The 13779-nt window shown below is 43.7% G+C and overlaps 1 protein-coding gene across 1 annotated transcript in view; it reads right to left on the bottom strand.

The window, feature by feature from the left end:
* Positions 1-6447, bottom strand: part of YWHAZ (tyrosine 3-monooxygenase/tryptophan 5-monooxygenase activation protein zeta) — a 35160-nt gene extending 28713 nt beyond the window's left edge. Inside the window, exons 1-2 of the mRNA XM_041769008.1 lie at positions 6311-6447; positions 3028-3332 (exon numbers count right to left, since the gene is read on the bottom strand). Of these exons, the coding sequence (XP_041624942.1) occupies positions 3028-3321 (294 nt within the window). The 5' untranslated portion in view covers positions 3322-3332; positions 6311-6447. The remainder of the gene's footprint in view (positions 1-3027; positions 3333-6310) is intronic.
* Between the last annotated feature and the right edge of the window lie 7332 nt (positions 6448-13779).

Raw genomic sequence — 13779 nt, 5'->3', positions numbered from 1 at the left:
GGTAAAAAGCTACTGACTCAAAAAGGTGGTGTTCTTCTTACACCACTACATTATTTTTGAGCTGGAATTAGGTTTTCTAGTATGTATTTTGTCATCTCATGCTCAAGACAAAAACTATCCAGTTTTTGGCTTCTTCTTGTGGGTTTATACAGAGGAGGGTAGTAGAGATCACTAATGTGGAGTCCTTGCCCCACTACCAAGAGAGCTTTTGGTCTAAGATCTGGCAGGAAAGGCAGATAGCATTAGTTCACATACTGCAAACTTCAATTAATAACAACACAGGGAAGAGCCCCAAGTTCTCTTGCAAAAAGAAGAGTCCATGTTGTGAAGAATACACTTGTGACCATTTTCCACAGTAATGCTCTAAAACTCTTGTACAAAGTACAAGACTACCCTTTCTCCGCTTAGTAAATGATATAAACACTTGATAAATCCACATAACCAGAACGGCAGTAACCATTTGAGAACAGACTAAAGAGTTCTTCAGAAAAACTTAGCTCCTTTTTATGGGAAGAGGTCTTGGCTAGTATGATATAGGTGCTCAACAGAACAATGCAGTCTAGTCTATCACTAACACAACAGACCAGTAAGTTTAATTCTGAAAAGGGATTACCCACTTATTTTTCTCAAATGGAAAAAAAAAATCAAAGTTCAAAAAAAAAAAAAAACCTAGAAAAATATGATTATGGTTTTTACCATATAAGATCTTAAAATATAAACTTTCACTAATCATCAAGTACATCAAAAAATTTTTTTCTCTAGGAGAAAGGTCAGTTCTGCTATATTTTATTCTTACATTTTACTCAAAAAGGGGAAAAGGAATTCTATGCAAGATGTTTCCAGAGCCAACATGACCTGTATGAAAAAAGATAGGCCTACATGAAAAAGAACAACATCTGTAAATAACTGAATTTTCCAAGATGAAACAGAAAAGGCCTTGGAAAATCAGCAGTGCTGCTGACCTAGTTGTATTACCCTCTTTTTCGTAAGAAGCCTTTTTCTTCATTTACCCAGCAAATACTTGAGTAGATACTATATGTTAGGAAGTATAAACTATGCAAATATCACTAGAGCAGAGCTAAAAGATTTGCTTTTAGATCACTAAAAAGACCAAGGCTGGAAGCAAAAATTTGTTTAGCTTTTGTATGGCAAAGGAATTAAACTTTCATGTATCTATAGTCTTAAGGTGGAAACTTCATTTAGACTTGGTAAAATGAATGTATTATTCTGAAGGAGAACATGGGTAGTCACCAATATCAAATCCCCTTAATAATCATATCAACAAAGAAGCTATTTACAGATCAATCTAAGTATTCCCATCCACTGACCCTATGCAGTATTTTTGTTTTTTGGATAAGGAAACCAAAGGGAAACAAAGTTAAAACTGCTACAGTCTTTTCCTAGGAAAATCCTTGCAATGACAGGAATTTTTTTAACCTTGTCTGGGGAAAACATGCAAATACCTACCTGGGATAGCAAAGAAACTTGTTAGTAAAGAGTAAATGTTATTACTATATCCCCTTTTATTCCTAAGATTGGCTTTTGTCTTAAATTATAACTTACAACAAACTCTTGTATTATCTGATCAGGTGCGATAATTGGAGGAAAAACACCAGAGCAAACAAAATTCAGTAACATATACACAGCTATTAGTCACTAAAGAGAGCAAAGGAGAAAAAAAACAGCACTTTTTTTATTATAGAAAGATATATTTTTGAGTTTTAAATATTCTTATTACCTTAGCAAACCACAGGAGAAACATTTGTTATTTAGCCTCAATAAAAACATGGAATTCCTTTCCCATCTTAAATAAATGATACGTATAAATGTAAAAATTTAAAAATCGAAAACAAAAAACCAAGAGACATTACGTAAGGCTCTGGGAGCCCATGTTAAGATAAAAAATAATCACTCTTTAAAAGACACCCTGAAGAAAATATCATTTGAGAAAAATATTTTAATTTAGGACTTAAAGCTATCCCATTAGTAATTAAAAACTTGTATAAAAGAATCTTAATACCAACACCAGCTTTACAAAGCCCCAAACCTAAAACCCCATCATAAATAATCCTATATTGCTCATTAGTCTTTCCACGAAGAAGTTTCAAAGTAAATGTGCATCTGGATTTCTGAGTCCCAGAATCAATAACCTGTCCAGAGAAAATGGGATAGTCAATACAAGAGCCCTACAATACTGAGACCCAATGTGTAATGTGAAGTCCTGCAGGTAATTTAGTAAAATCACTCCTGGTTCATTAAAAAAGAAAAACTATTAATGTATATATGTTATATATTAAATGATTGGATCTTCTACCATTTATCCTAAGATTTAAACTTTTCTGAGTGAGAAATCTATCATTTTAAGAAAGTAGATTAATATGAATTAAAATGCAATGTTCAATTTTTTTAAAGTTTTTTAGAGAAGCAGTGCTTCAACACAGTATTTACTAAATTCTTCAAATATCTGATTGAAACTAGAAAAGTCATTTGATTTACTCTTTTATTGTGGTTGTCAGTGTTCAAAGTTGACTTTAACACTTAAATGCAGGAAGAGGCAAAAAGCAACTCTGAAGCCACAATTTTCTGCATAGCTGATACTTTACACTATAGTGGCTAAACCAGGGAAGGGTATTATATCTACAATGAGTCTCCCATTACCTCTCTCTTACGACAAGATGTGTAAAACTCCTGCATCTACTGACATAGTTAAGAAAATGAGCTCTAAAACTACTGCAAATGTTTTAACCACAACTGAAATAAGTTTTATTTATTTCATTTAATAGAAAATACACTATCACTCTTTTTCAGTCTACCTTAACTGATAATCAGTACTGTATTTATTTTATACAAATTTAACTACAACTGTTTTTAATATCTTTTAGTAAGGACTCCTAGAAGACTTCAAAATTTAGAACACTCAATTTTTTTTAAAGAAAGGAAAAACCAAAAGAAAAAAGTTGAGAGTAACATCTGATAATCATTATAGGAACCCTATCTTATAATGAAGCTGGACTGAATGTTTCTCACCAGTACATCATTGCAGATATCTCTTAGCTCGGTCTCAATTTTCTCTCTGTATTCTCGAGCCATCTGCTGTTTTTTCTCAGCACCTTCCGTCTTTTGCTCAATACTTGAGACGACCCTCCAAGATGACCTACGGGCTCCTACAACATTTTTATAAGCAACTGAGAGAAGATTCCTCTCCTCATTGGATAATTCAGCTCCTTGCTCAGTTACGGACTTCATGCAGGCTGCCATGTCATCATATCGCTCAGCCTGCTCGGCCAGTTTGGCCTTCTGCACCAGCTCATTTTTATCCATGACTGGATGCTCTGTAGGGGGGGAAAAAAGTAGCATTTAGACATTTTTTTCCATCAAAATGAAAGGCTCAAAATTATACCTTTTGTAAATAACTATTAATACCTCAAACCTCACTGCCTATAGTAGAGTCTTCACACAAGGAATTTAATACCTCACAAAAGTATGACTGACTAGAATGGGGGAGCGGGGCATACTCAGCATTCAGGGGACAAATTTAAAGCCATTAACATAAAGCGAAAGAGAAGCAAAACTATAATTGCACGAAATCACCTTTGTTCAGAAGATTCTAATTTCACATAAAGCCAATGTATATTGGCTCAAAATCCAACCCTTACCTTACCTGGCCAAAATCTCAATTCCAATATCGTAAGTAATCCCATATTAAGCAGTTGTTTTTTTAGTGAAAGCATTGCTGACGAACATTACAACCTCAACCGTACTTCCAGAATCATGATTCAGGTCAGTTTAATGTAATTCATGGCTTTTTACTTTAATAATACCTACTATTGTTGTCAGAAGTGTTTAAGTTTAAATGTTATCGGTATTACCCCCACGCCAAACCCACTGATCTCTGCAACACTTGCCAGCTGATCACAGCATGACAATTTTCTGGGAGAATGGGCCAAATTGCTTGATTTAAGGCACTGTGAACATAAAACAAGCACCCACAATCGTAGCAGACCCTAAAGTCTCATTTACCTGTACCTTATCACATGCATGGATGCTTAAAAATTACATCTATGAGTTGTGCAACTTCTTTACCATCGTATATATAGGAGCACTAAACTGTGTATATTAAGTAAGAGCTTCTAGTGTGAATACTGTTTTCCATGTAACTGTTTCCAGTCTACATGTAGAATTACTGCATTGTTTCTAGTAGTCAAAATTTATAACTTAAGCTACCTTTACCATAACTTCTCACCTAGCTCTCATTTTAAAGCTCCCTAGACCTTTTCATTTACCCTATACTTTTCCTGAAAGATATCCTTTTGAAAGGTGCTAAAATAGCACAGAAAGATACTAACCCATGACTGATCCCACAAAATAAATTATTTTAAAGATAAATATACAGCCTGAAGTGCTCTATTAAAAGGTGAACAGAAGAGCCAGTGCCCCCTCTGAGAACTGACAACCCAGTATCACAACCTTTACCCTCCCAGGAAAATCCCATAATACTTTTCTTTTAAAGTCAAACCCGAACAGCTTGCTTACTTGCGAGATATACCGTATCAATGCAAACCTATTTAAAATATAAGATCACATACATACCCGCCACCCACACACACACCCTGAAATTACTAATTTCCCCTCAGGAACTCAAAATGCTTTCAGATTAATGGTGCTTCTAACGAAAAATTATCAAACACAAGCACAAAGGTTTGTCTCCCCAGCCCCTCGAGTACGAGGGGAAGTGCAGCAGGCTTCTCAGAGTAACTAGGGCTCCAAGGCCTCGCCTCTGTCTTGCGGCGAGCACTCACCGCACCCATTTAACCCTTCACCGACGTGAGACATCGAACGAGGTGAAACCAATGCGGACAGACCTTGACTTTCAAGTGCAAACCCTTCTGTGCGCGCTATCCGCAGCCACCCTTCCTTGGCTCCGCCCAAGTCCCCGATTCTCCCTCTTTGTCATGGCGGATCTGTGTCAAGGAGCCCAACCTACTGCTGAGCGTTAATTCCCCCCACCAGAGCGAGAGGGAGGAGCAGCGCGCCCCCGCCCAAGCAGGGGGAACGAGGGGGAACGAGGGGGAACGGGGGGGAACGGGGGGGAGCCGCCCGCCCCGGGGGCAGAGACGCCAGCGCCGCCCGCAGAAGCGGAACCGCGGCCGGCCGGGCGGCGGACACACCCCACTCTCCCACCCGCGTCTCCGCCGCCACCGGACACCGCTGCTGCTCATTTTGTCCAGAAGGACGGACAGCTGCAGCAGGTGGGGGAGGGGGCGAGAGCCACACCCAGGCGGGCTGGGCCGCCGCCGGCTGTTCGGCTCGGCCTCGCCCGCCCCCAAAGGGGCCACGGGCTCAGGAGCGAGCACAGGGACCCTCACGTTCGAGCCCGCCCGGCCGGCGAGCGAGGCGCCAGCCCACCGCCTTCCCCGCCCCCTCCTCTTCTCTACCCCCAGGGGCTCGGAGCCCCCCACTCACCCTGAGGAGAAAAAAAAACAAAAAACAAAAAGCCACTCAGCCCCATCCCCCCACCCCACCGAGGAACCCAGGAAATTCGGCCCTAGGTCCCAAGCCAGCCCCACCCCGGAGCCGGCTCCCCATCGGGCCAGAACGAGGCCTCGCCTCGAGTACCTGGCGGGCCTCGGCTCGCGGCCGGGTCCCCAGGCCCTGCCCTGCCGTCGCGCCGCCGCCCGGGTGGGGGAGGGCTGGGAACCGCCGCCGCAACGCGGGGCGCGGAGGCTGCGCCGAGGAGCGGGCGGGAGAGGCAGGGGGAGGGGAGGGCGGCGAGGGGAGGGGAGGGCGGCGAGGGGAGGGGAGGGCGGCGAGGGGAGGGGAGGGCGGCGAGGGGAGGGGGCGGCCTCACCTGCGCCACTGCAATGCCCGCAGCCGCCGAGCCATTATCTCGGGCGGAAGCGGCGAGCCGGGCGGCCACACGGAAGGGGGCTCTGGGGGCGCCGGGGGGACGGATCGCGCCCCGCGGGGCCTCGGTCACCGCCGGGAGCCGGCGGCCGGGCGGGTCCCTGGGGATCTCGCGTGCGGGTGCCCTTTCCATCCCCGGGGACGAGGACCGGGGGCCGGCGCTTATCGGGGCCAAGGCGTCGATCCGGAAGCAAGGAGCCCGAGGCAGCCCGAGCCGCCTGCCCGAACCCAGCGGAAAAGAAGCCGCCGCCCGTCTCCGCCTGAGGAGACTCCGCCTCAGCCCATCGCCGCTACCGCCGGGCGAGCGGGGCTGAGGGGCTGCGGAGCTGGGACGGCCCCCGCGCTTTCCGAAGGCAGGTCGGGAAAGGAAGAGGTGGGACGAGGCGGCGGCGGCCCGGTCTCTTACCTGTGTCCGGAGTGGGTGGCGGCGGACGGACGGGCGCTCAGCAGTCTCTGGGCGGCAGCGGCGAGGCTGAGACTCTGTCCGTGGATCTGGCTGCTCACAGGCTACAGCGGCTCCGCAGACACGGGGTTTCCTCCAATCACCAGCCCCGACAGCAGGGGCACCACACGCACGATGACGTCAAACGCTGCTATGGCAACCGTTGATTGGTGCCCACAGCTCTGGGGGCCCAGTGCAACCGCCGCTCCCCAGCGCGCGCGTCCTGCCCGCCCGCGCTAGAGGGCGAGCGGGGGAGCGCGCCGCCTCTCCTGCCACCAGCGCTCCTCCCCGCCCCGCTCAGCTCCCAGCTGCTCTGCTCTTGGGAGAGTGAGCCTGGCCGGGAAGCGCCTTCCTTTTTTTCCCTCCTCTCCACCACTACCTTCCCACCTCCCCTTCTCGAATCCCCCGCAACCTCCACAGGCTCGCTCTTCCTCTGAAGCAGCAAGGAGCTTCCTCCCCACCCCCACCCCCACCCCCACCTTAGCTTTCCGTGCGGCCCTTCTGCGCCTGCGCCAGTCACTCCCTCTAGAAGGGGCTCCGGTTCAGCAACATCCGGGACCTTTCACATCCCCCACCCCTCCCCGCGCCCAGGCCCGCCCCGCCCTCCGTGCTTCGCGGTGGTGACTGCCTCCTGGGCCGGCCCGGGGCTGGGTTACGCGGGTGGCTCCGCAGCCCTGGCATTGTGATCAAGACTCGGGGGCGGCGGGGGAGGGCGCGGTCAGGCGGCCGGGGAGGGGCGGTGTGGCGCGCCGCCCCCGCGCCCCCGCAGCCCGCCGCACCCCGTCGCCGGGCGGGGCCAACCTGAGCGCGCGGCCCCTCCCTCCTCTGCCGCCGCCGCTTTACCTGCTGGCTCGCCGAGAGCGGCCTTAGACCTTTTAAGGCTCGGAATAGAAAGTGAGGAGTCCGGCCCCGCGGATGGGTTGAGTGACGGGAAAGGTTCCCAATCCGAGACTCGGGATCTGTGCGCAGTGACAGCTGCGGGGGGACAATGGAGGCGCGAGGTGGGGCGGGTGGGGCGGGGCTGGCGGGAGGTGAGGCCTGGAAGGAGAGGCCGCTGCTCGGAGAAGCCTGCAGCCCCCGCGGGGAAGCGGCTTGCTTCTTGGGTCGAGGGTTCGGGTGATCGTGGAGGCCTCGGCACGAAGAGAGGCAGAGAGCAGAGGTCGGACGGTACCGACTCGTTTCTTGGAGACTCGATGTTTTCTATCCAAATAAAGCGTCCGCTTGAAGACCTCGTGTTGCAGTGATTTAAACATACAGATTATTGCCTGTTTCCTCCTGGAGCAGGGGGTGAGGGACGTGGTAGTTCCCGGCGCCCCGGTTAACTCAGCGGGCAATGGAAGAGGGCTGCAGGCAGGGCAAGGAGCAGGGACCCGGAGCCAAGAAGAGGGGGAAAGAGGAGAGCGGATATTGCAGGTGCCATACCAACGGGCCAACCTAAACCGGTAGGGCCTCCACCCAGTCAACTTAAGGAAGTTCAAAGAGACATGCACAGTGTAAAATGCCTCTGCCTCTCCTCCCTTTAAATGTTGGAGCTAAGATGGGCTGGGATGACCTGCAAAACCAGTTGCAAATCTCACCTAGAGTTTATGGTTAGCAATGAGAGCTCAGAACTCTGCCGACTATCCTTGGCAAACTCCATTTTGGTCTTACTGATTTTTCCAACATATCCTTTTAAAAAATCCTTTCAAAAAAAAAAAATAAAATAAAAAAATAAAAAATCCTTTCATCCTAATAAGTGTACTCTTTAATGCCCATCCTTTTATTTCCCCCGTCTCCCATCTACCTCCCCCATGGTAACTCTCAGTTTGTTGTTCTCTGTAGTCAAGAGTGGGTTTCTTGGTTGGTCTCTTCCCCGCCCCCCCAACATATCTTTATTGAGCATCTAGTAGGGGACCTGCCTTAAGGCACAACTGACAAAGAAGACTCACAAAACAGTTCAGCCTCAAGTTGTGCAGAGGATTGAATTTATCACCAGCAGACACATAAAATCTTTCCTCACTCTTCCAGCTCCTTGTCTGTTCTGTATGTTGTTGGACACACTGTTTCTGCCACAGACCATTTTACAAATTAGTTTTGCCTGAGGTTCCAGCTGGCATTTAGATAGTAAAGTATAAACCCAGAAGAGAGTTTTCCAGTGGCCGGTTCAGTTCAGGGTGTTTTATTTTCTCCCAATTTTCTGCATCAGAGCAGATTCATACTAGACTTAATGGATGAACAAATTGATCAGGGTTATTTTTTCTGAGACATTAGAGTCATGGTACTTTGACTTCCAAGTAAATTTTTTCAGAGAGTGACTCACTTAAAATAATATTTCAACACCCTTCCCTTTTAAAAATTTGTCTTTGGTTTTCTGCTAGACGCGGCACCAGAAATTTGACAGAAATTAGGGGTGCCTGGCTGGCTCAGTCTGAAGAGCATATAACTCTTGATCTCCAGGTAATGAGCTCAAGCCCCATGTGGGGTACAGTGATTACTTAAATAAATAAAACTTTTTAAAAAAAGAAGATATTAAATAATAAAAAATAAAAAAAGATATTAAATCTTACTTAAAATGGAAGTTGTTTCTCTAATCTCAATTGTGTCTAGATAGAATATATGCCTTTTTGTTTTAGAGGACATTTAGGGATCTCTCTGCACCAATAAATTGTGGATTTGCTTTAGGAAACAGTTAAATTAGGTGTTTGCTTCTTGTTTTAACTAACAAGGCATGTGTGTGTGAAACAATAGGAATTACTGGATTTTACATACTCAAGGAATTTGAGCTCATGAAATAAAGGTGTAATAAGGTTGCAGGGAAACAAGAATAGAGAAAGTCATGAAGGCCCCACGTGATATTTTGAGGAATAGGAACATAATGGCAAGGATAATGGCAAAACAATAAAGAGGCCCTATGAACTTGAACTAAGGAAAACTACTCAGAGAATTTCATGTAGCCTCACCTGTTTTATTTTCTTCCCTGCTCAACTTTGTTGCTTCAGCCAACTTGCTCAACCTTCTATGCCTTAATTGCCACATCAATAAAATACTGGTAATAAAAACACTTAACTTGTCAAGTGGTGTTGAGGATTAAATGCAATTTTCTATATATGTAATATATAAGATATAGGTATCTTATATAAGTAATTATAATTATGTAGGACCTATCTTATTACATAATTATAAGAGATATACAAGTAATTATAATCATATATATATAGCTTAGCAACATTCCTTGCACAAAATAATTGAACTATGATTATTCATTTATAAGTGGACATATCTGATGTCTCTACTGTTCAAAGAGTTGTGAAGATAAAATGAATGATATATTTGAAATGTCCTTAAAAAGTGAGGGCACCTGGGTGGTACAATCAGTTAAGTGTCTGACTCTTGGTTTCTGCACAGGTCGTGATCTTAAGATCGTGAGATTGAGCCCCTTGTCGGACTCTGCTCAAGGTACACCCTGCTTGAGATTCTCCCTCTCCCAATGCCCCTACCAGTTGTGCTTTCTCTCTCAAATAAATAAATAAAAATCTTTTTTAAAAAAAGTGGGATATAAAGATGTTCCCTCTGGAAACACAAGCTTGTGTTAGTTTGTTAGCACTAATGAGACTTAAGGGATGAGACAATAAATAGGCTCCACTCACCTACAAGGGACAAGTCATGACCTCTTCAGATCTATGCTATACATTGAAATAAGAGTTCAGGGGAATTTGCAAAGGTGCATTATTCAAATTGGAAAAAACTCAAAAGATGTACTCTACTGATGAAACAGCAGTTACATGATCTTTTAAGTTTAATTACAATTTGGTCAGGTTAAAAAAAAATTTGGTCAGGTTATAATCTCTAACTTTATGATTTAATTGGAGAAATGCAGCATAGTGCAGCGGGCTTTGGAATCAGAATTGGGTACAAATCTTGGTTTGTCTATAAGAGCTATGTGACCTTAGGCTACATTGGACATACTAATACCCAATTCCATCAGATTATTGCAAGCATTAAGTAGAAAGTAAGGAGAGAGCTCCACATAGTGCTCTAGATCACAATTACCTATTGTTGGAATAATCTGGAGTTTGTGGCAGAGACAAACTAGTTAGTTCTTCACCAAACCCATTCTGCTCTATCAGAGCCACGCTGGATTCCATGGCATGGGTCTCCCTTGCTGTTCTGTGTGGCCATGTGAGTAAGCACTAACTAATGTTATATGACCAAAGTGATATGGTCCACTTGTAAGCCTGTGCCATAAAATCTTCTGATTTGAACCTCTGTTCAGTCCCTGAAAAGAACTGTCTCTGCCAAGTGAATCGAGAGGATCTCAAGGCTTTAGAGGAGAGTGGGAACATGAAATGAAAGGAGCTGAATCTCTGAAAACCTATTCCCTGATCATTTTAGACTTTATTGAGGGATAACTTCTAATTTTTAAGCCATTGAGATTTAGGTTTATCTCTTGTAACAGCTATCACTATAATACCTGTAAATGCCATTGGCAGTCCAAAGCATGGGAAACATTAAAAAAGAAAAGGAAAGGAAAAAAAAAGGGGAGGAAAAAGAAATGAAGTTAAGGGAGTAAGTAAAAGTAGCATTTCCTCTCAATTCTAAATCAAACTGATAATCTCACTACTCTTTTTTTTAAAAATTTACTATTTACATACAAAAAAATGAAAAATAAAGCTACCATACGATCCAGTAATCACACCACTGGATATTTACCCAAAGAATACAAAAACACTAATTTGAAATCATATATGCACCCCTATGTTAATTGCAGCATTATTTACAATAACCAAGATATGGAACCAACCCAAGTAGCCATAGATAAATGAATGGAGGAAAAAGAAGTGGATTCAAGAAAGGATGTTACTTAGCCATAAAGGAGAATAAAATCCTCCCATTTACAGCAACATAGATGAATCTAGAGTGTGTAATGCTAAGCAAAATAAATCAGAGAAAAACAAATACCATATGATTTCACTCGTGGAATTTAAGAAACACAACAGGAGGGACACCTGGGTGGCTCAGTGGTTGAGCTTCTGCCTTTGGCTCAGAGCGTGATCCCAGAGTTCCGGGATCAAGTCTCGCATCGGGCTCCCTGCACGGAGCCTGCTTCTCCCTCTGCCTGTGTCTCTGCCTCTCTGTGTCTCTCATGAATAAATAAAAATCTTTTTTTTTTTTAAGTAAAATCTCACTGGAGACAAGAAAGCATTAAAATAGACTCTGTTGGGGATCCCTGGGTGGTGCAGCGGTTTAGCGCCTGCCTTTGGCCCAGGGCGCGATCCTGGAGACCCAGATCGAATTCAACGTCGGGCTCCCGGTGCATGGAGCCTCCTTCTCCCTCTGCCTATGTCTCTGCCTCTCTCTCTCTCTCACTGTGTGCCTATCATAAATAAATAAAATAAAATAAATTAAAAAAAATAGACTCTGTTGATAATCAAATCAGTAATTTATAGCTTGAGTATGAGTTTTTTTTCAGGGAAACTTCCTCACCTTTCTATGGATAGTGCTTACAGCTCAGATTCAAACACAACTAGCTGTTACTTCACTGTGCTTCACTGTTACTGCATTTGGTGTCAATGTCTGTCCTGATACTATGAGCTCTTTCAGGGAGGGACCATGATCTACACATTTTTATCCCTAGTGAGCAACATAACCCCTAACCTGTGAGTCCTCATTAAGTGCTTGATGAATGTATGAAATGAGAGCTCAAAATTAGTTTGGTTCTGTTAACATTTTTGTTTTTTTTAAATCATTGCGCAGAAAACCCCATCTATGACTAAAATATCATGGAACATAGGGCTAGAGTGTGGGATGTGAGGCTAGAGTTAAAAGTATGGGTTGAAAAAATAATTTTTTTTAAGAAAAACAAAGCTAAAGTAATAGGCAAAGGAATGAGGATGACATCAAGAGTAAATTAATTAATTTATTTAGTTCAAGTTTTATTTTCATTCCAGTATAATTAACATATGGTATTAAATTAGTTTAAGGTATATCTACTTGGATAACATACATTTTTAAAATTAATTTTACTTTTTTTTTAAGATTTTATTTTATTTATTCATGAGAGACCAGAGAGTCAGAGACACAGGCAGAGGGAGAAGCAGGCTCCCGGCAGGGAGCCCCATTCGGGACTTGATCCCAAGACTCCAGGATCACACCCTGGGCTGATGGCGGCCCTAAACCCCTGAGCCATCCGGGCTGCTCAATAAATAAAATCTTTAAGGAAAAAAAAAGAGGGATCCCTGAGTGGCTCAGTGAGTTTAGTGCCTGCCTTCTGCTGGCCTGAGGCATGATCCTGGAGTCCCAGAATCAGGTCCCACGTCTGGCTCACTGCATGGGGCCTGCTTTTCCTTCTGCCTGTGTCTCTGCCCCTCTCTGTATCTCTCATGAATAAATAAATAAAATCTTTATAAGAAACAAACAAACAAAGAGAGGGGAAAAGTGACAAACTAAAAAAAAAAAAAAAACAACCAGACTCTTAACTGTATAGAACAGAGGGTTCCCAGAAGGGAGATGGATGGGGGGATGGGTAAAATAGGTTAAGAGGATTAAGAGTACACTTACCTTGATTTTTTAATTAATTTTTTTAAAGTAATATTTATGCCTAGTGTGGGAATCAAACTTATGACCCCAAGATTAAGAGTCACATGCCCTACTGACTGAGCCAGCCAGGTGCCCCAAAAGTACACTTATCTTAATGAGAACTGAGCACATTTTAGAATTGTTCAATCACTATATTGTACACCTGAAACTAATTTTTTTCAGCCCATACCTTTTAACTCTAGCCTCACATCCCACACTCTAGCCCTATGTTCCATGATATTTTAGTCATAGATGGGGTTTTCTGTGCAATGATTTAAAAAAAACAAAAATGTTAACAGAACCAAACTAATTTGAGCTCTCATTTCATACATTCATCAAGCACTTAATGAGGACTCACAGGTTAGGGGTTAAGTTGCTCACTAGGGATAAAAATGTGTAGATCATGGTCCCTCCCTGAAAGAGCCCATAGTATCAGGACAGACATCGACACCAAATGCAGTAACAGTGAAGCACAGTGAAGTAACAGCTAGTTGTGTTTGAATCTGAGCTGTAAGCACTATCCATAGAAAGGTGAGGAAGTTTCCCTGAAAAAAAACTCATACTCAAGCTATAAATTACTGATTTGATTATCAACAGAGTCTATTTTAATGCTTTCTTGTCTCCAATGAGACGTTTAATTCCCCAGTGAAATTTTTCGTTTCCTTGAATTCTTAATTGGTAGGTCACTATATGATAAACATCATGTCTCCTTGCATTCTATTAAGGACACAGACTTTTTCTAGAGTATTCTTTTCCTATAGTAAGTTACTTTAGATATATGCTCTTCATTGGAATCTTCAGTTAGTGCTCTGTTTCCTTGAACTGTAGAATTTTTGGTTACTTTTATGTTGTGGTGATGATTGTTTTCCTATTACATG

Source organism: Vulpes lagopus, chromosome 9 (genome assembly GCF_018345385.1).
Source record: "Vulpes lagopus strain Blue_001 chromosome 9, ASM1834538v1, whole genome shotgun sequence".
NCBI lineage: Eukaryota > Metazoa > Chordata > Mammalia > Carnivora > Canidae > Vulpes > Vulpes lagopus.
Note: the sequence above shows the minus strand (reverse complement) of the source record. Positions and strands in the feature narration are given on the sequence as shown.